This window comes from Aythya marila, assembly GCF_965140915.1.
Source record: "Aythya marila genome assembly, chromosome: 14".
Taxonomy (NCBI): Eukaryota; Metazoa; Chordata; class Aves; order Anseriformes; family Anatidae; genus Aythya; species Aythya marila.
The window spans coordinates 8,210,041-8,224,210 of record NC_139055.1 but is presented as its reverse complement, the minus strand read 5'-3'; the positions used below and the strand labels follow the sequence as shown (position 1 = coordinate 8,224,210).

At 45.8% G+C, this 14,170-nt stretch overlaps 1 protein-coding gene across 3 annotated transcripts in view; it reads left to right on the top strand.

The window, feature by feature from the left end:
• Positions 1 to 14,170, top strand: part of LOC309883364 (protocadherin alpha-C2-like) — a 156,014-nt gene that overhangs the window by 60,726 nt on the left and 81,118 nt on the right. The window contains exon 1 of one of the 3 annotated variants that reach the window (XM_082771355.1): positions 7,465 to 10,278. The exons of the other annotated variants lie outside the window; for them this stretch is intronic. Within the exon in view, the coding sequence (XP_082627481.1) occupies positions 7,849 to 10,278 (2,430 nt within the window). The 5' untranslated portion in view covers positions 7,465 to 7,848. Of the gene's footprint in view, positions 1 to 7,464; positions 10,279 to 14,170 lie in introns of those variants that run through there. 3 annotated transcript variants of the gene reach the window in all.

Below are 14,170 nucleotides of genomic sequence, written 5' to 3'. Positions count from 1 at the left end.
TAATTTTAGGAAGCTGATCTACATGAACCCGGTAATATGCAGTGTGATGAGGGATAGAAAGGTTGGTAGAAGTGGCGGAGAATGTTCTGCCTCTGGAAGTGTGTTGAAAAGTAGGGAGAAATGAGACATTGGATGCTTTAATTCAGCCTGGAGAGCTGTTGGAGTGAAGGGTGCCTCCCAGCCCCACTGTGCCTTTCTGTCATTGTCTCGTTGCTCTTGTTGCTCTCTTTTCTTTCTGCCCTTTGTCTGTTCTTTCTCATTCTGCGAGTCATACAGGAATGTCTTTTCTTCCCCTTGATGTGGTTTCAGTGCTGTAGATGGTTCTATGAAGCCCTTGTTTGGTCAGTTGCCATCGTATTAGTACCAGTATATGAATGCTCACATGATCGTTACTTCTGTTATTTCTGAGAAAGACATGGGTGCGCAAGGGTGCTTTCCTTTTTCCTTTCCCAATTTTATTTTCTACAGAAGTCTGCTGTGAATGGGGAGAAGTAGAGGAAAATTTGTGATTGATGTGACAAGGGGAATCCTCCACTTGTCACATGGCCTTCTTCCGTTCCTTCTCATTCTGCGAGTGGTACAGGAATACTTTTTCGTCCCCTTAATGTGGTTTCAGTGCTCTAGATGTTTCTGCGAAGCCTTTGTTTAAACATTTGCCATCGTGGTAGCACCTGTATGTGAATGAATGCTCGATGCTGATTAATTAGCCACTCTTATTTTCCTGTATTTGGATCCTTTAACCTGTAGAAAGACCCGTGTGGGCATGCTGAGGAGGTTGGTGGCTCCCTTGGGGTGACTGTAAGCTGAGTATTCATTATTTTTTAAATCTGCTTTTTTGAAACTTGTTTTTATGAATTGCTGTATATACACTGAGTTTTATTAAGTGTTCCATATGCATCAATGATTGGTAGGGATTTTTCGGACTTGGTGTTTGCTGGTTGGTAAAGGTACGGCCTTGGTAACGTTAGGGAGCTGAACTTCATGAACTGAGAAATATGGGGTGTGGTGCAGGACAGAAAAGTTTTTGGAAGTTCTGGATAGTGTTGGTGGATTTTGTTCTGCCCCCGAATATGCATTAAAAAGTAGGGAGAAATGAGAGATTGGATGCATGGAGAACTGTTGGAGGGAGTGCTTTTTTCTGGCCTCACCATGCCTCTCACTAGGACCTGACCCCACTCTCAGGGTGTTGTGGCCTCTGTTCTTCACTATGCTCCTCAGAAAAGCACCGTGAGAAATAAGGTCGAAAATCGTTCTGTTGCCATTGGTCAGAAAAGGAAGAGTGACTGAAGGAAAAGTTGAAGATCGTGTTTCTATATGCAATATTAAGTAGTGGAGAGATGATAGGATGAAAAGTTTTGCTTTTCCCGACTATAGACTAGAAGAAGTTGGGAAACGCTGATAGAGCTAGAGAGAAGTTCTCTAGCAGTTTTGGAGATTGATTTCCCTATGTAGACAGTGATTGTTTACTTACCGTGTTGTTTTAATGTCATTATCAAAGCGATAATAATGTTATCCTGGCCGTTCACTGATGGCACTGGTCATTTGTCCTCATCCAGACCAGCTCCAAAACACTCTGTGTGATGAAATATTAGGGTTTCTTGGTTGATGTTAGAAACTGTATACAACTTCCGTGGGGAAGCCTGTAGGTCTCTTATATCTGATTTAATTTTCATTTTAGTTTAAAAACGTGGTCCGTTGGGCTGTCGGAGCAGTAAGAAGAAACAGTACTTTGGTATCATTCTTCTTGTTATGCACTCATTTTGCTGAAGACATGCATTTGGATAATTCCCATAGATATTGACAATTTCTTTTGATAACTCGTATTCTGTTGGGCTTTCTACTACTCATAGGCAGAGGACTACAAAAAATAAAATTGCCGACCCTGGTGCGGAATTGACAAAAATGTTGCTGATAGGTGTACCGAAATCCAGTAAAGAAAGCTGAAAAGTTTGTGTCATTTAAAGAAACAGAAAATCGTAAGAGTGGCTTATCCATAAAAAATAAATCCATAAAAAATTGTGACCGAGTCCCTCAAATTTCTGTTTCCTTCCTGCATCTGTTTTAGATCTCTTAGTAGGGACTTCGAGTTCTGTGTGTATGTGATGGGGATTGTGTTTGTAAACTCCTTTGGTCACATCTGGAAGCTTATGCATATAAAGCAGAGAATGAATGGTATCATCTTGAGTATGTGTGAGCTGCCTTCATTTGTCTATGAGCGAGGCTTATTCCAGGGCTGTAGAACAGTCATTGTCTTTCCTTAAATTTTCTTTTATTCACACGGATGTGATAGAAAGCAGGAGAAGCAAACCGCGATCTCCTAGAGAAGAATCCTCTAGTTTAAATTGAATCAACTTGTTGAGTTGATTCAATCATTCATTGAGTCAACGGTGTAAAAGGATACAAAACCACAGCTCGTTTAACTATGGTTAAGGGCGATGTGGAATCTCTTAATGCCGATCATTTGGCTTTCGTATGGTTTCTCTTAATTTCTCTGACTGCATTAATGAAGATCTGAACGAGATTTGCTGTAGACATACACTGGCAGGAAATATGTCGGGATTTCTTTTATAAATATATATTAGTCTTAACTTCAGAAAGAAATGTCACGGATGCTTTTCCTTCGTAGCCTTGTCGGGGAAGGAGTCGTTAAGGGAAGGCACAAAAATATCCCGTCTGTTTCTGTAAAAGGCTTGTCAGTCGCTGCAAGCCCAAGCTCTCATTCCTCATTCCCGGTGCACGTTGTCCTGGAACGTGGTGCAGATTAATCTCTCAGGCACGGCGCCGTCATGGTGGGCGAAGACCGTGGGTGTGCGAGGGGCAGCTGGGACAGAGCTCAGAGTTGGAGCTGGGCGCGCTGCACAGCGCGTCCGTGGGCGGCTCTGGGAGCGGAAGAGGGCGGTAGCACAGCAGCTGCCGCGCTCCGCTCTGCTGGAGGGAGGCGGCTTCGCAGACTTAGGTCCCTGCATTTTGCAGGCAGGGAAATGCCCGACAGAGCTGTAGGAGGAGCTGCGAGAGACACCGGGTTCTCGGCTCGGAGCTGCTCTGCCGCACACGCGGGTCCGATCTCTCCCCACCCCCGGCATCTTCCTCCAAGCGCGGTCTGTGCCTGGGGATACCAAACCAGACTCTGCCCTCGGATTCAGTAGACGAGTTCTTGTTTGCTATGTAGCGAATAGTACGTCGTGAGTCCGTGTTTCTGCAGCTTGATGTGGATGATGAGGATGTGGATAGTGAGGATTTTCCCGGGGTTCACCGAAATCTGGAAATCCTCTGATTATTCTCCCCGGCTCATTTTAGCAATCGCCGCTCCCGCAGTACCCACGTAGCACCTGCGAGCTCCCTCGGCTTGCTGAAGGGCATCTCGACATTGCTGGCCGCTCAGGCAGCGGTCAGATCCTGCCTCCGCTGAGGGCGGTCAGCCCTGCGTTAACAAAAGCTGATCAGCGTGGGGCTGCAGCGCGTTGTGGAGCGGCTCTGCCCGGCCCGACCACCGGGGCAGGGAGCTTGCCGGGGGGGCGGAGAGGCTGCTGGACACGGGAATCCGATCAGTCCACGCGGGACAACGCGGGGTGCCCGCTATTTCAGGCCGAGGGGGGCATCTCCATCCTTGCATTCGTGCCTGCCCGGGGGAGCCTCCATAAGAAAGGCGATAGCAGCGTCCCTGCCCCTCCGTCGGCAGCCGTTGTCTCCCTGCTCTGCCCCGGCACTTTGGGCTCGGTCCGAAGAGCTTCTCCTGGCTTCCAGCCCCGGTCTTCCTCAGTCCGCCGGCAGATCCTCTTCTCCGTCGGGCTACGAGCTCCTGTCCGGGCTGAGATGAAGGCTGCGGCTGCCTGTACGGGACAGCTGCCGGCGTGGCGAGCTTGCCCGTTCCCCGCCGAGGAGAAACCGCAGATCTGTCGGTCCTTCCACTTCCCCGGCGCCTTCGGTCCTTTCTGCTGTCTCCCGACTGGGACTCAGCTGCCTGGTCTGCGGCTAGCAGCAGACGGGCCCTTGATTCTGGTGGGCATCCCTGGGATTTCCCCACGGACCGAGAGGGCCGTGTCCGTGCTCTGCCAACCTCCCTCCTATTCGCCTTTATTTTTTGTCCTTGCTCGCTTAACGGTTTCTTCTGGCCGCTTCCATTGTCCCAGATACAACGTGCACGTCTGGTTGTATGACGTCTTCTTGCTGGAAAAGGAGGTGATTGGCTGAAAATATAGGGCAGGACGAAGAGAACGTAGGGGATGATCGGGGCTCTGAGGCGTGGTAAATGCAACGTTGCAGCCGCCTACAGGGAGGAGGGACGTGAGGGAAGCGCGCATCGGGGGCGGGAAGTGATGGGAGGGGTTATGGTGAGCGAGACCCCGGAGGTCCCGGACCATGCCCTCCGGGTGGCAAAAAGTTGAATTCTTCGGCGATTCGGGTCGCTCAGCTGTCAGGGGAGGGCAACAGAGAACGGTTCAGAGGTGACAGATTGAAGGCAAACGTGAGAGCAGAGGTGAGGGATTTAAAACAGTGGTTACGTTATCCTCTGTGGTGCCAAGGGAGGTGTCTACGTTAAAAGGTATTTAGTCTGGCTGATGTACGAATAAATTAATTAGGATAAGCGACTGGAGATGGAGAGGAGACCTTGAAATTAGGATTGATGAAAACCGTGAAAGGAGGTGTGTTAGGAGGACGAGTGGCAAAGCAAGCACCATGGCTGGCTGTTGAGACACGTGCCGATGAACGAAGCTGCCTTACTCCAGGGGACATCACTGTCCACAGCAGAGTACAATAGCACAACGGGTGCCAAAATATTAAAGCAGGGCTGAAAGGTTTTTTAAAAAAATTAAAAAGGAGACTTGAAGGCAACACTTGAAGGCAAAATATTAGGCAACATTGAAAAGGACTTGAGACGTAGCAGAAAGCTGAAGAAATTACCTTGGATGGTAAAAGAACAGTAAATTAATGAATTAAAGCCAAAATCGATATAGGCTGCTAGATAGTTCTAAACAGGTGAGTATATCTTGGAAAGATGCAAATCTACAATTACTTTGACTGATTTTGTCCAGAGTTCATTAACCAGTTTATTCTTGCACTGATGGTATTTCAGGCACCAGTACACATAGCCACAGTTGGTTATTAAAATACTAGATTTTTTTTTTTTTATGTACCTTTGAGTGAGTCTGCCTGTTCAATGGGGGGCTCTTGGACCCAAAATTCTTGGGTTTGCAAAATCAGTCACAGACTGGTGACTACAGTCTGTGTTTTAGCTGTGTGTGCAATTGGGACACCAACACCCATCTGGCCCAGCCCTTCCATGCAGATTAGTTTATCTTTGTCACTGGCCAACGCTAAGGGAAGTATTTCCTTTAAGTTTAATAGGTGTTAATCCATTGGGTCAGGGTATTTATAACGATTGTGTATCACTACAGAACAATAAGAACATCTTTTTCATATATTGTAGAGGGCATCATATCTTGGCAGGCAAGATATCTAGGGAAAATTTGGGATGTGGAAGTTTTGATGACACTTTTAGGGTCACTAAGAGGGAATTGGGGATTTCTGCTGTTAGCAAGCAAGCAACAAAAAAATCAAACACCAAGGTAAATAGGGTATTATAGATATTTACATTATGTGCTGTATCCAGTAGTCACTTGACAAATTTACATGGTGTGTAAAATAAGGTGAGTGCACACCAGCCTCACAATTCCTGCACTCAGGCCCCTGCAGCTGTAACAGGGGCTGTACAGTCAATGCAATGAAAGGAAAATGCAACATTCAGGCACTCCCAGGATCATCGGGAGTTAGAAAATGATAATAACTACAGATACTTGTGTTGGGTCTGACCAAGGCTTGCTCTGGTGCTGACAGGATAAAAACCTCACTCTGGGAGTTTTTGCTGAGCTGTGAGGATTCACAGAGATCTATTGATTTTATTTATTTATTTATTTATTTTTATTACTTAATATCTAGCTTCTGGCTGTGCTACCGATTTTCTATTTTTTTTTTGAGACCATATGTTCTGTGTAATAGAAATGCTCTTAGAATCATAGAGTCATAAAATATCCTGAGATGGAAGGGACTGATAAGGATCTAACTCCCGGATTCACACAGGACCATTCAAAAATCAGATCATGTGTCTGAGAGCGCTGTCTGAACACTTTTTGAACCCTGGCAGGCTGGGTGCCATGACCACTGCCCTGGGCATCTTGTTCCAGTGCCTGACAACCCTCTCGGTGAAGAACCTTTTCCTAACACCCAGCCTAACTCTCCCATCACAGGTCCATGCCATTCCCTTGGGTCCTGTCACTGTCCTCAGAGAGCAGAGATCAGCACCTGCCTTTCTGCTCCACTTTCAAGGAAGCTGCTATGAGGCAGGCTGCTATGAGGCCTTCCTCCCCTCAGCCTCTTCTTCTCTGGTCTGAACAAACCTAGAGACCTCAGCTGCTCCTCATCTTCTTCTCCTCCAGACCCTTCACCATCTTCTCCACTTGCACAGAAATTCTCAGCTGCATAAAGAAGCAGCGGATGCAGAAGGGTTAAGATCTTTCCTTGCTGCACGTTTATAGCCTCTTGCTTTTGATTGATCAGGATCTCATGTTAATAAGCTCTCAAGAAGGAAGCTGGAATCTCAGGAGACCAGAGGGTTTGTCAGGGTCGAAGCCGGGGTAAATTGCTGCTGAAGGTCACTCCAGGAAGGTATTTTGCAGTGCATTCTGCCTTCTCTCACCTGCTTAGTGGGTCGGGGGAGCAGACAGCTTTGATTTTCATGCCTGGTCTGTTACCTCTGTGTGATAGCAACTCGTCTTCCAACAGTTCCTGGGCTTGTCCTAAATATAAAAGCTTTCTGGCGCCGGTATTTACTTCTCTGCAAGTAATTTGCATGCTGCAGCCTCCCGGATCCCCCTGCCCAGCCGAGCTGTCCCATCCTGCTTTGGTGGGTTGGATGGGAGCTCGGCTGTGGCTGTGGGTGATCAGACTGGGACTGTCAGAGAAGAAACCCACCTTCTATCCAATAACCCGAGTTAATTTACCGTGCCTAGAAGAAGAAACAGGGAAGAGTCTCTCTCTGTCTCTTTCATTTTCTTTTCCTCTTTTTTCCTCTTCTTTTTAGATTAACAAGGATAGAGCCGACTGCCTCCTTTAATTGTGCTCTTCAAACCCCTCTGGGAGATGTTGTTCTCAGCCAGAGCGTGCTGGGACTGTGCTGACCCATGTTTAGCCGATGCTTGTCACTTCTCATACGCGTTTCCTTTCCGCCCTGTTACTCTGATAGCGGGCGGCGGGCGCATCGTCTCGCTGGAGCAGAAAGGGGGAGGGAGCGGGGGCTTCTCCGCAGCTTTCCCTCACGGAAACCCAGCCCTGCCGCAGAGTCGGGGACCCAGAGCCACCTTCACCCCCCACCCCCCTACTCCCCGTCCCTTCTCCATGTCTCCATCGGGGCGTTAAAAAAAAAAAAAAAAAAAAAAAGAAGAAGAAGAAAAGGGGGGGAACGGAGCGGCGGGGTGGCAGCGGCGGGGGGTCGCAGCCCCCTCCCTCGGCGGCGCAGGTGGTGCCGCGGCCTCTGGGTGGCGCCGCCGCCGCGGGCCGCCGCCGTGCGCCCGGTAAGAGCCGCGCGGGGCCGCCGGGCCGGCCACAGCGAGCGGCGGCGGCGGGGGCAGCGGAGCGCAGCGCAACGGAGCGGAGAGCAGCGGCCGCCTCTCCGCGCACGGCGGAAGCGGCGGAGCCGCGCGGGGCCGGGGCGCCTCCACGGCTGCAGGGAACTTCTCGCTTTCCCGTTGGTGCGTCCCGGTGCTCGCTCGCTGGGAACTTCGGGCGTCTGATGAAATACCGGATTATGTTCCTGCCGAACCGGGCTGCGGGGAGCTGATCAGGGGAGGAAGAATGCGGGTCTATTTAATGGTCTTGTGCCTTACTTGCTGCACCGCGAACGGGCAAGTAGTGTACTCCATCGCCGAGGGAACAGAGCGCGGAGCGTCTGTGGGGAACATAGCGGAGGATATAGGAATAGATGCGGCTGCACTTTCAGCCCGGAAATTTCGCATGATCACCGGTTCAAGTAAGCAATATTTTAATATAAATGCAAGCACAGGGGTTTTATCTATTAACGAGCCCATAGACAGAGAGCAGATTTGTGAATTAAAAACTGCCTGTCTTCTGAATTATGAACTTGTCCTAGAAAATCCTCTAGAGCTTTATAGGATGGAATTTAAAGTCCTGGACATAAATGACAACTCCCCCATCTTTCCCGTAAGTGAATATCATATAAATGCGCCTGAGTTCCTGTCACCCGGGGCACGGTTTGCACTCCCCAGTGCCCAAGATCTTGATGAAGGTATCAACGGTGTCCAGAATTACACCCTGAATCCCAGTGAACATTTCCACTTGGAAATACAGATGCGTGGGGAAGGGAGTAAGTATCCTGAATTGGTTCTGAAGAAAGCCTTAGACAGAGAGCAGCAAGCCACTCACAGACTTGTTCTTACAGCCAAAGATGGTGGGGATCCTCCAAAGTCTGGTGATGTTACGGTCGTTGTGACTGTGCTGGATACCAATGACAATGCACCAGAATTCGAACAATCGGTCTATAGGGCAAGTGTTTTGGAAAACTCCCCCAACGGCACTCTGGTAGTGCAAGTGCATGCTGCAGATTTGGATGAAGGTCCTAATGGAGAGGTCATGTATTCATTTAGCAATACTACTGCTGCAGACCTACAGCGAATGTTCTTAATTCACCCGCACACTGGGGAGGTGACAGTCAGTGACATTTCAGCTGTTCAGAGACCACTCCTCGAGATGTTTATTGAAGCAAGGGATAAAGGGGCATTTGCTATGTCCAGCACAGCTAAGCTGCTGGTGGAGATCACTGATGTGAACAATCATGGCCCAGAGATAACAATTGCATCCCTTTCCAGTCCCGTTCCTGAGGATGCTGTTCCTGGCACAGTGATAGCTCTGCTGAGTATTATGGATAAGGACCCTGGGGAGAACGGGAAAGTAACCTGCCAGATCCCTGATAACCTTCCCTTCCAGTTAAAACCTTCCCTGGAAAACTATTACAGCCTGGTCACCAGTGGGCTTCTGGACCGAGAGCTGATCAGTGGGTACAACATCACCATTACTGCTACAGACTTGGGCTCTCCTCCCATCACCACTCAGAAGACCCTCTGGGTGCAGATCTCTGATGTGAATGACAACCCCCCTGTCTTTGCTGCTGACACATTTGATGTGTTTGTGGAAGAAAACAATCCACTTGGTGCTTTTCTCTACCAGGTTTCAGCATCTGACTCTGATATAGGGGAGAATGGACAGATCTCTTATATGCTCAGGAATTCAACAGTTGCAGGCAGTGCCCTGGCCAGCTTTTTGTCTGTGAGCTTGGCCAATGGGAGCATCTATGCAAAACGTGCCTTTGACTTTGAGCAGCTTAGGAGCTTCTATTTCCAAGTGGAAGCCAAGGACAATGGGTCACCAGCTTTGAGTGCTGCCATAACTGTGAATGTTTACATCTCAGACCAGAATGACAATGCCCCAGCCATTCTATATCCTGTCAGCCAGAATGGCTCAGTGGCAGTGGAAGTTGTGCCCCGCCTGGCTGATGAGGGTTACCTCGTGACCAAAGTGGTGGCAGACGATGAAGACAATGCAGAGAACGCCTGGCTCTCCTATCATCTTGCTCACTCCTCTGATTCCACCCTGTTCCACCTGGCACCACACTCTGGTGAGCTGCGCACCACACGCTCCATGCGTACCACTGACTTCCTCAAGCACAAGGTGGTTGTGGTGGTGCGGGACCATGGGGACCCACCACTCTCCTCTACGGTGACTGTGGGCATCCTGCTGGCTGACAGTCTGCCCCAGGCTTTGCCTGACTTTGATGACAATGGGGAGCCACCACCACTGATCAATGCTACAAACCTCTACTTGATTGTTTCCCTTGCTTGTGTCTCCTGCATCTTCACAGTGTTCCTCCTCTTTCTTGCTCTTGCACGGCTCTGCCACTGCCGGGCTTGTCACCACCAAGGCTGCTGCAGCAGCAGCTGTTGCTGCCCAGCTGATGAGTATGAAAAGTATTGCTACAGTGTGCACATGCTTCCCAGCTCCCACCTCCCACCGGACATGCTGGAGGTCACTGGTGTGGGTAAACTGACTCACACCTACTTATACAGGGCATCTGTAGGCTTTGGGCATGGTAACAGCAGCATCCCAAATGGTGATGCTGGGAACGTTCCCAGTGGCTCAGGGTTACAGGTGCCAGGACCCTGCCTCCAAGTGCAGCAGGTCCAAAGTGATCGCTTGAGTGCTGTCTTCATGGTAAGTACTTCTTTCAGTTTTTTTCTCCCAAGTATGTGGCCATCTAGAAGCTACTGAGCATATTTGCAGGAGAGCAAGTGTAATTTCATGGCACCTGGAGGAAACTTCAGGATCTTTTATATCTTTCGTAAAGCCAGGATCTGACTGAAAAGCTCTCTTAGGGTGGAACATGGTCATGGGATGATAAAAGAGAATTTCTGCCACAAACATTTAGGACATGCAGATATAGCTGAAGATAAAGAAATTGTAAATGAAAGGTAAATACCTTACAAGCTGTGCCATTCTATTCAGATAGCTAAGTAGTGTCATGATAAGAGTCCATGCAAGTTTCTGATTCATGTGAGGTTTTTACACTGTATGGAGTCATAGACTTCTTTTCTAATTCCTGAGATTTTTTCATTGAGAGGTGAGTGGTTTGCTAAGCCAAGATGCTGGTTTACAATGTGCAAGGTAGGCCTATGTTGTAATAGCAGGAATTCAATATGCAGCACCTCTTTAGAAAATGTCATTTTTAGCATTCATCTCTCTTTTAAAGCAATCCACATGTTTTGTGAAACTAAAATAATTCTCTTCTGGCCCTCTGACCAATCTGTTTTCTCCTCATTACTGTTATGTCTTATTGTCATCACAGTGTAAGGTTACAAGGTGGGATGTGTTGTAGGTTTAATCTTCTGAGCGTTACTGTGTCATTTTGTCCAAGATTCAGTGTTCTTATATGCAAAGTAACGTTGGTTATATTTTTAATCAGTGTTGTGCACCAACACATGAAGTATATTTTTGTGAAGTTTTGAGATGTTTTGCCTTCAGATCATCAACTTTCTCTATTATGTATGACAGCAACTTAGTTGTCTAGTTAGCAGCTATAGGCTGTAAAAGCATCATTGTGACTATGAACCAGATGCATTGCTCAGGTAGGCTCAGTCATTTAATTTGGTTTATACCAAAATTAAACGTATTATTAAAGAGCAATTTATTTTTTTCTTCAGTTAGGTCAGCTTTTGATGCCTCAGTTTAAGCAACTGGGGGAACCCTTATCTTCAGGGAACAGTTTCTGAGACTCGGTGCTCCAGTATGTCTCATGTTCCAACATTAGGAGAAATCAGATGTCAGTTCTTTTAGGATCACAGAGTTGTGACCAGTGTTGGCTCCGTCCACACCAATGTTCTGTGGTAAGAGCGATTCCAGATGTTCCCAAGGCATATGTGAGAACCCTTGGTAGACAAACATGGTATAATATGCTACCCGCAGTTGTTTTTATCCAAGTTAACAATTATTAGAGATTGTACAAAGTCAGTAATCATGATATTTATTTTCAGTTCTGAAATCATTATTATACCTTTTAATACTTAGAAATGGCCAGTCCTGTTTTGAACCTAGATATATGGGTAGCTTCAGCAACTTCTTTAGCTAATCAAATACATGTTCAGCTTTACTGTATTTGAAAAGAACTTCCTTTTATAACTTGAATTTCTGTGTAGTGATTTTAATGTCATCCCTTGTTCTAGAAAAGGTTCCTTATTTGCCCTTAACCAAGCAGTTAGTTTATAATGCCTTCTCTTATTCACTTGCTGACAAAGTGATATATATATATTTTCCCTATTTTCTGAATACTTTTCACACATAAATTCTACTCTCAAGGAAAGATCTTTTCTCAAGTGTATGCTATTTGATTTATTCCTGATGGTCTACCTAGGATTTAACCAAGTCATAACCAGTTTTAAATCTCTATAGTGACATGTCTCACTATGCAAGGGGGTGGAATAACTAAATCTTGCAAAAGCGGACGTGTCAGTGCCTCCCAGTAAGAAACTGTAGTGTCCAAGAAAACAGTAATTGGCAGTATCAAAAGAAGGATTCGTACCTGAACATTTACTGCACTTTAGGAATGCTCTTGATTATTCTGAGGATCTGAGAAAAAAAAAAAAAAAAGGCTAAGTTAGTACCTTTATAATGGGGTGTAAAACCTCTTTGGCAATTTCTTAAGTGAGTCTGTCTTCTGCTGGAACGCTAATATTGTCTTAGATCTATCTTTGTCTGGAAAGTAGATGATAATTGCAAAAACTTTCATAACAAAGGTGATATATATTGATTATTGTCTTTGTTCCTATTGAGCAAGATCTTGAAGCTCAGGTTACTAACATATTAGTAGACTGTGTAATAATAAAAATGTGAATGTATCCCTGATCTCTTTAACAGGAATAACCAAGTGCTTTTCATTGCATCTTGCTGTATTTCAGTCATTCAGGTGAATTTTTAGACTTGAAATGTGATACACCTTTTTAGGAAATTTTCATAGTAGGGAAAATAAATTTTATTTTATTTTATTTTATTTTATTTTATTTTATTTTATTTTATTTTATTTTATTTTATTTTATTTTATTTTATTTTATTTTATTTTATTTTATTTTATTTTTTTATTTTATTTTTTTATTTTATTTTATTTATTTTATTTTTTATTCTATTTTATTTTTTTATTCTATTTTATTCTATTTTATTCTATTTTATTTTATTTATTTTATTTTTTTTATTCTATTTTATTCTATTTTATTCTATTTTATTTTATATTTTATTTTATTTTATTTTATTTTATTTTATTTTATTTTATTTTATTTTATTTTAGGAAGGTGGTGGTGGTGGGGACAATTTTCTTTCCTTAGCTCCTATGTGCAGAAATGGGAAACTGTAGGTGTGACCCATGTAGGAGGTCCAAAGCCTATGCATTAACTGAGTGAGCAGAAGAGTAAGGGGCGGAGACTTTGAAAATTTATCTACCCTTAGAAACAAAATTTTGTCAGTTATTAAATTGGTGCTGATGAACATAGTGATTTGCTTACTGGATATTCAACTATATATATATATATATATATACACACACACTGTCTTGGTTTCAGTTAGGATAGAGTTAATTTTCCTCCTAGTAGCTGGTAGGGTGCTATGTGTTGGATTAGGATGAGAAGAGTGCTGGTAACATGCTGATGTTTTAATTGTTGCAGAGCAGTGCTTACACCAAGCCAAGGACTTTTCAGCTTCTCACTCTGTCCTGCCAACAGGCAGGCTGGGGGTGTAGCAAGAGCTGGGAGGGGACAGACCCAGGACAGCTGACCCAAACTGGCCAAAGGGGTGTTCTATACCATCTGACAGCATGCTGAACAATATATAGGGGTGGCTAGCTGGGGTGGGGGGGCGGCTGCTCGGGGTTAGGCTGGGCATTGGTCAGCAGATGGTGAGCAATTGCATTGTGCATCACTTCTTTCGTACACATTATTATTAGTAGTACTATTATTATTATTATTTATTTTCTTGTCTTAATAAACTGCCTTTATCTCAACTCACAAGCTTCACTTTCCTGTTCCTCTCCCCCATCCCAGAGAGGGAGGGAGGAGGGTGAGCAAACGGCTGTGTGGTGTTTAGCTGCCAACTGGGTTAAACCACGACACACACATACGTGCACATATATAATTTACATGTACTGCATTCAGCTCTGGGACCCCCAGCATAATAAGGACGTGGACCTTAGAGGCACCACAGAGTGGATCTAGAGGAGGACCATGAGGATAATCAGAGGGCTGTAACACCTCTCCTATGAAGACAGCCTGAGAGACCTGGAGAGGATTAAAGAAGAGAAGGCTCTGGGGAGATATTATACTGGGCTTCCAGTACTTAAAGGGGGCCTACGGGAAAGGTGGGGAGGGACTCTCTAGGACTCTATAGCAGGGAGCGTAGTGACAGGACAAGGGATAACAGTTTTAAACTAAAGAGGGTAGGTTTCAATTAGATATAAGGAAGAAAATCTTCCCTATGAGGGCAGTGAGGCATGGAACATGATGCCCAGAGAAGCTGTGGATGCCCCATCCCCAGAGGTGTTCAAGGCCAGGCTGGATGAGGCTTTGGG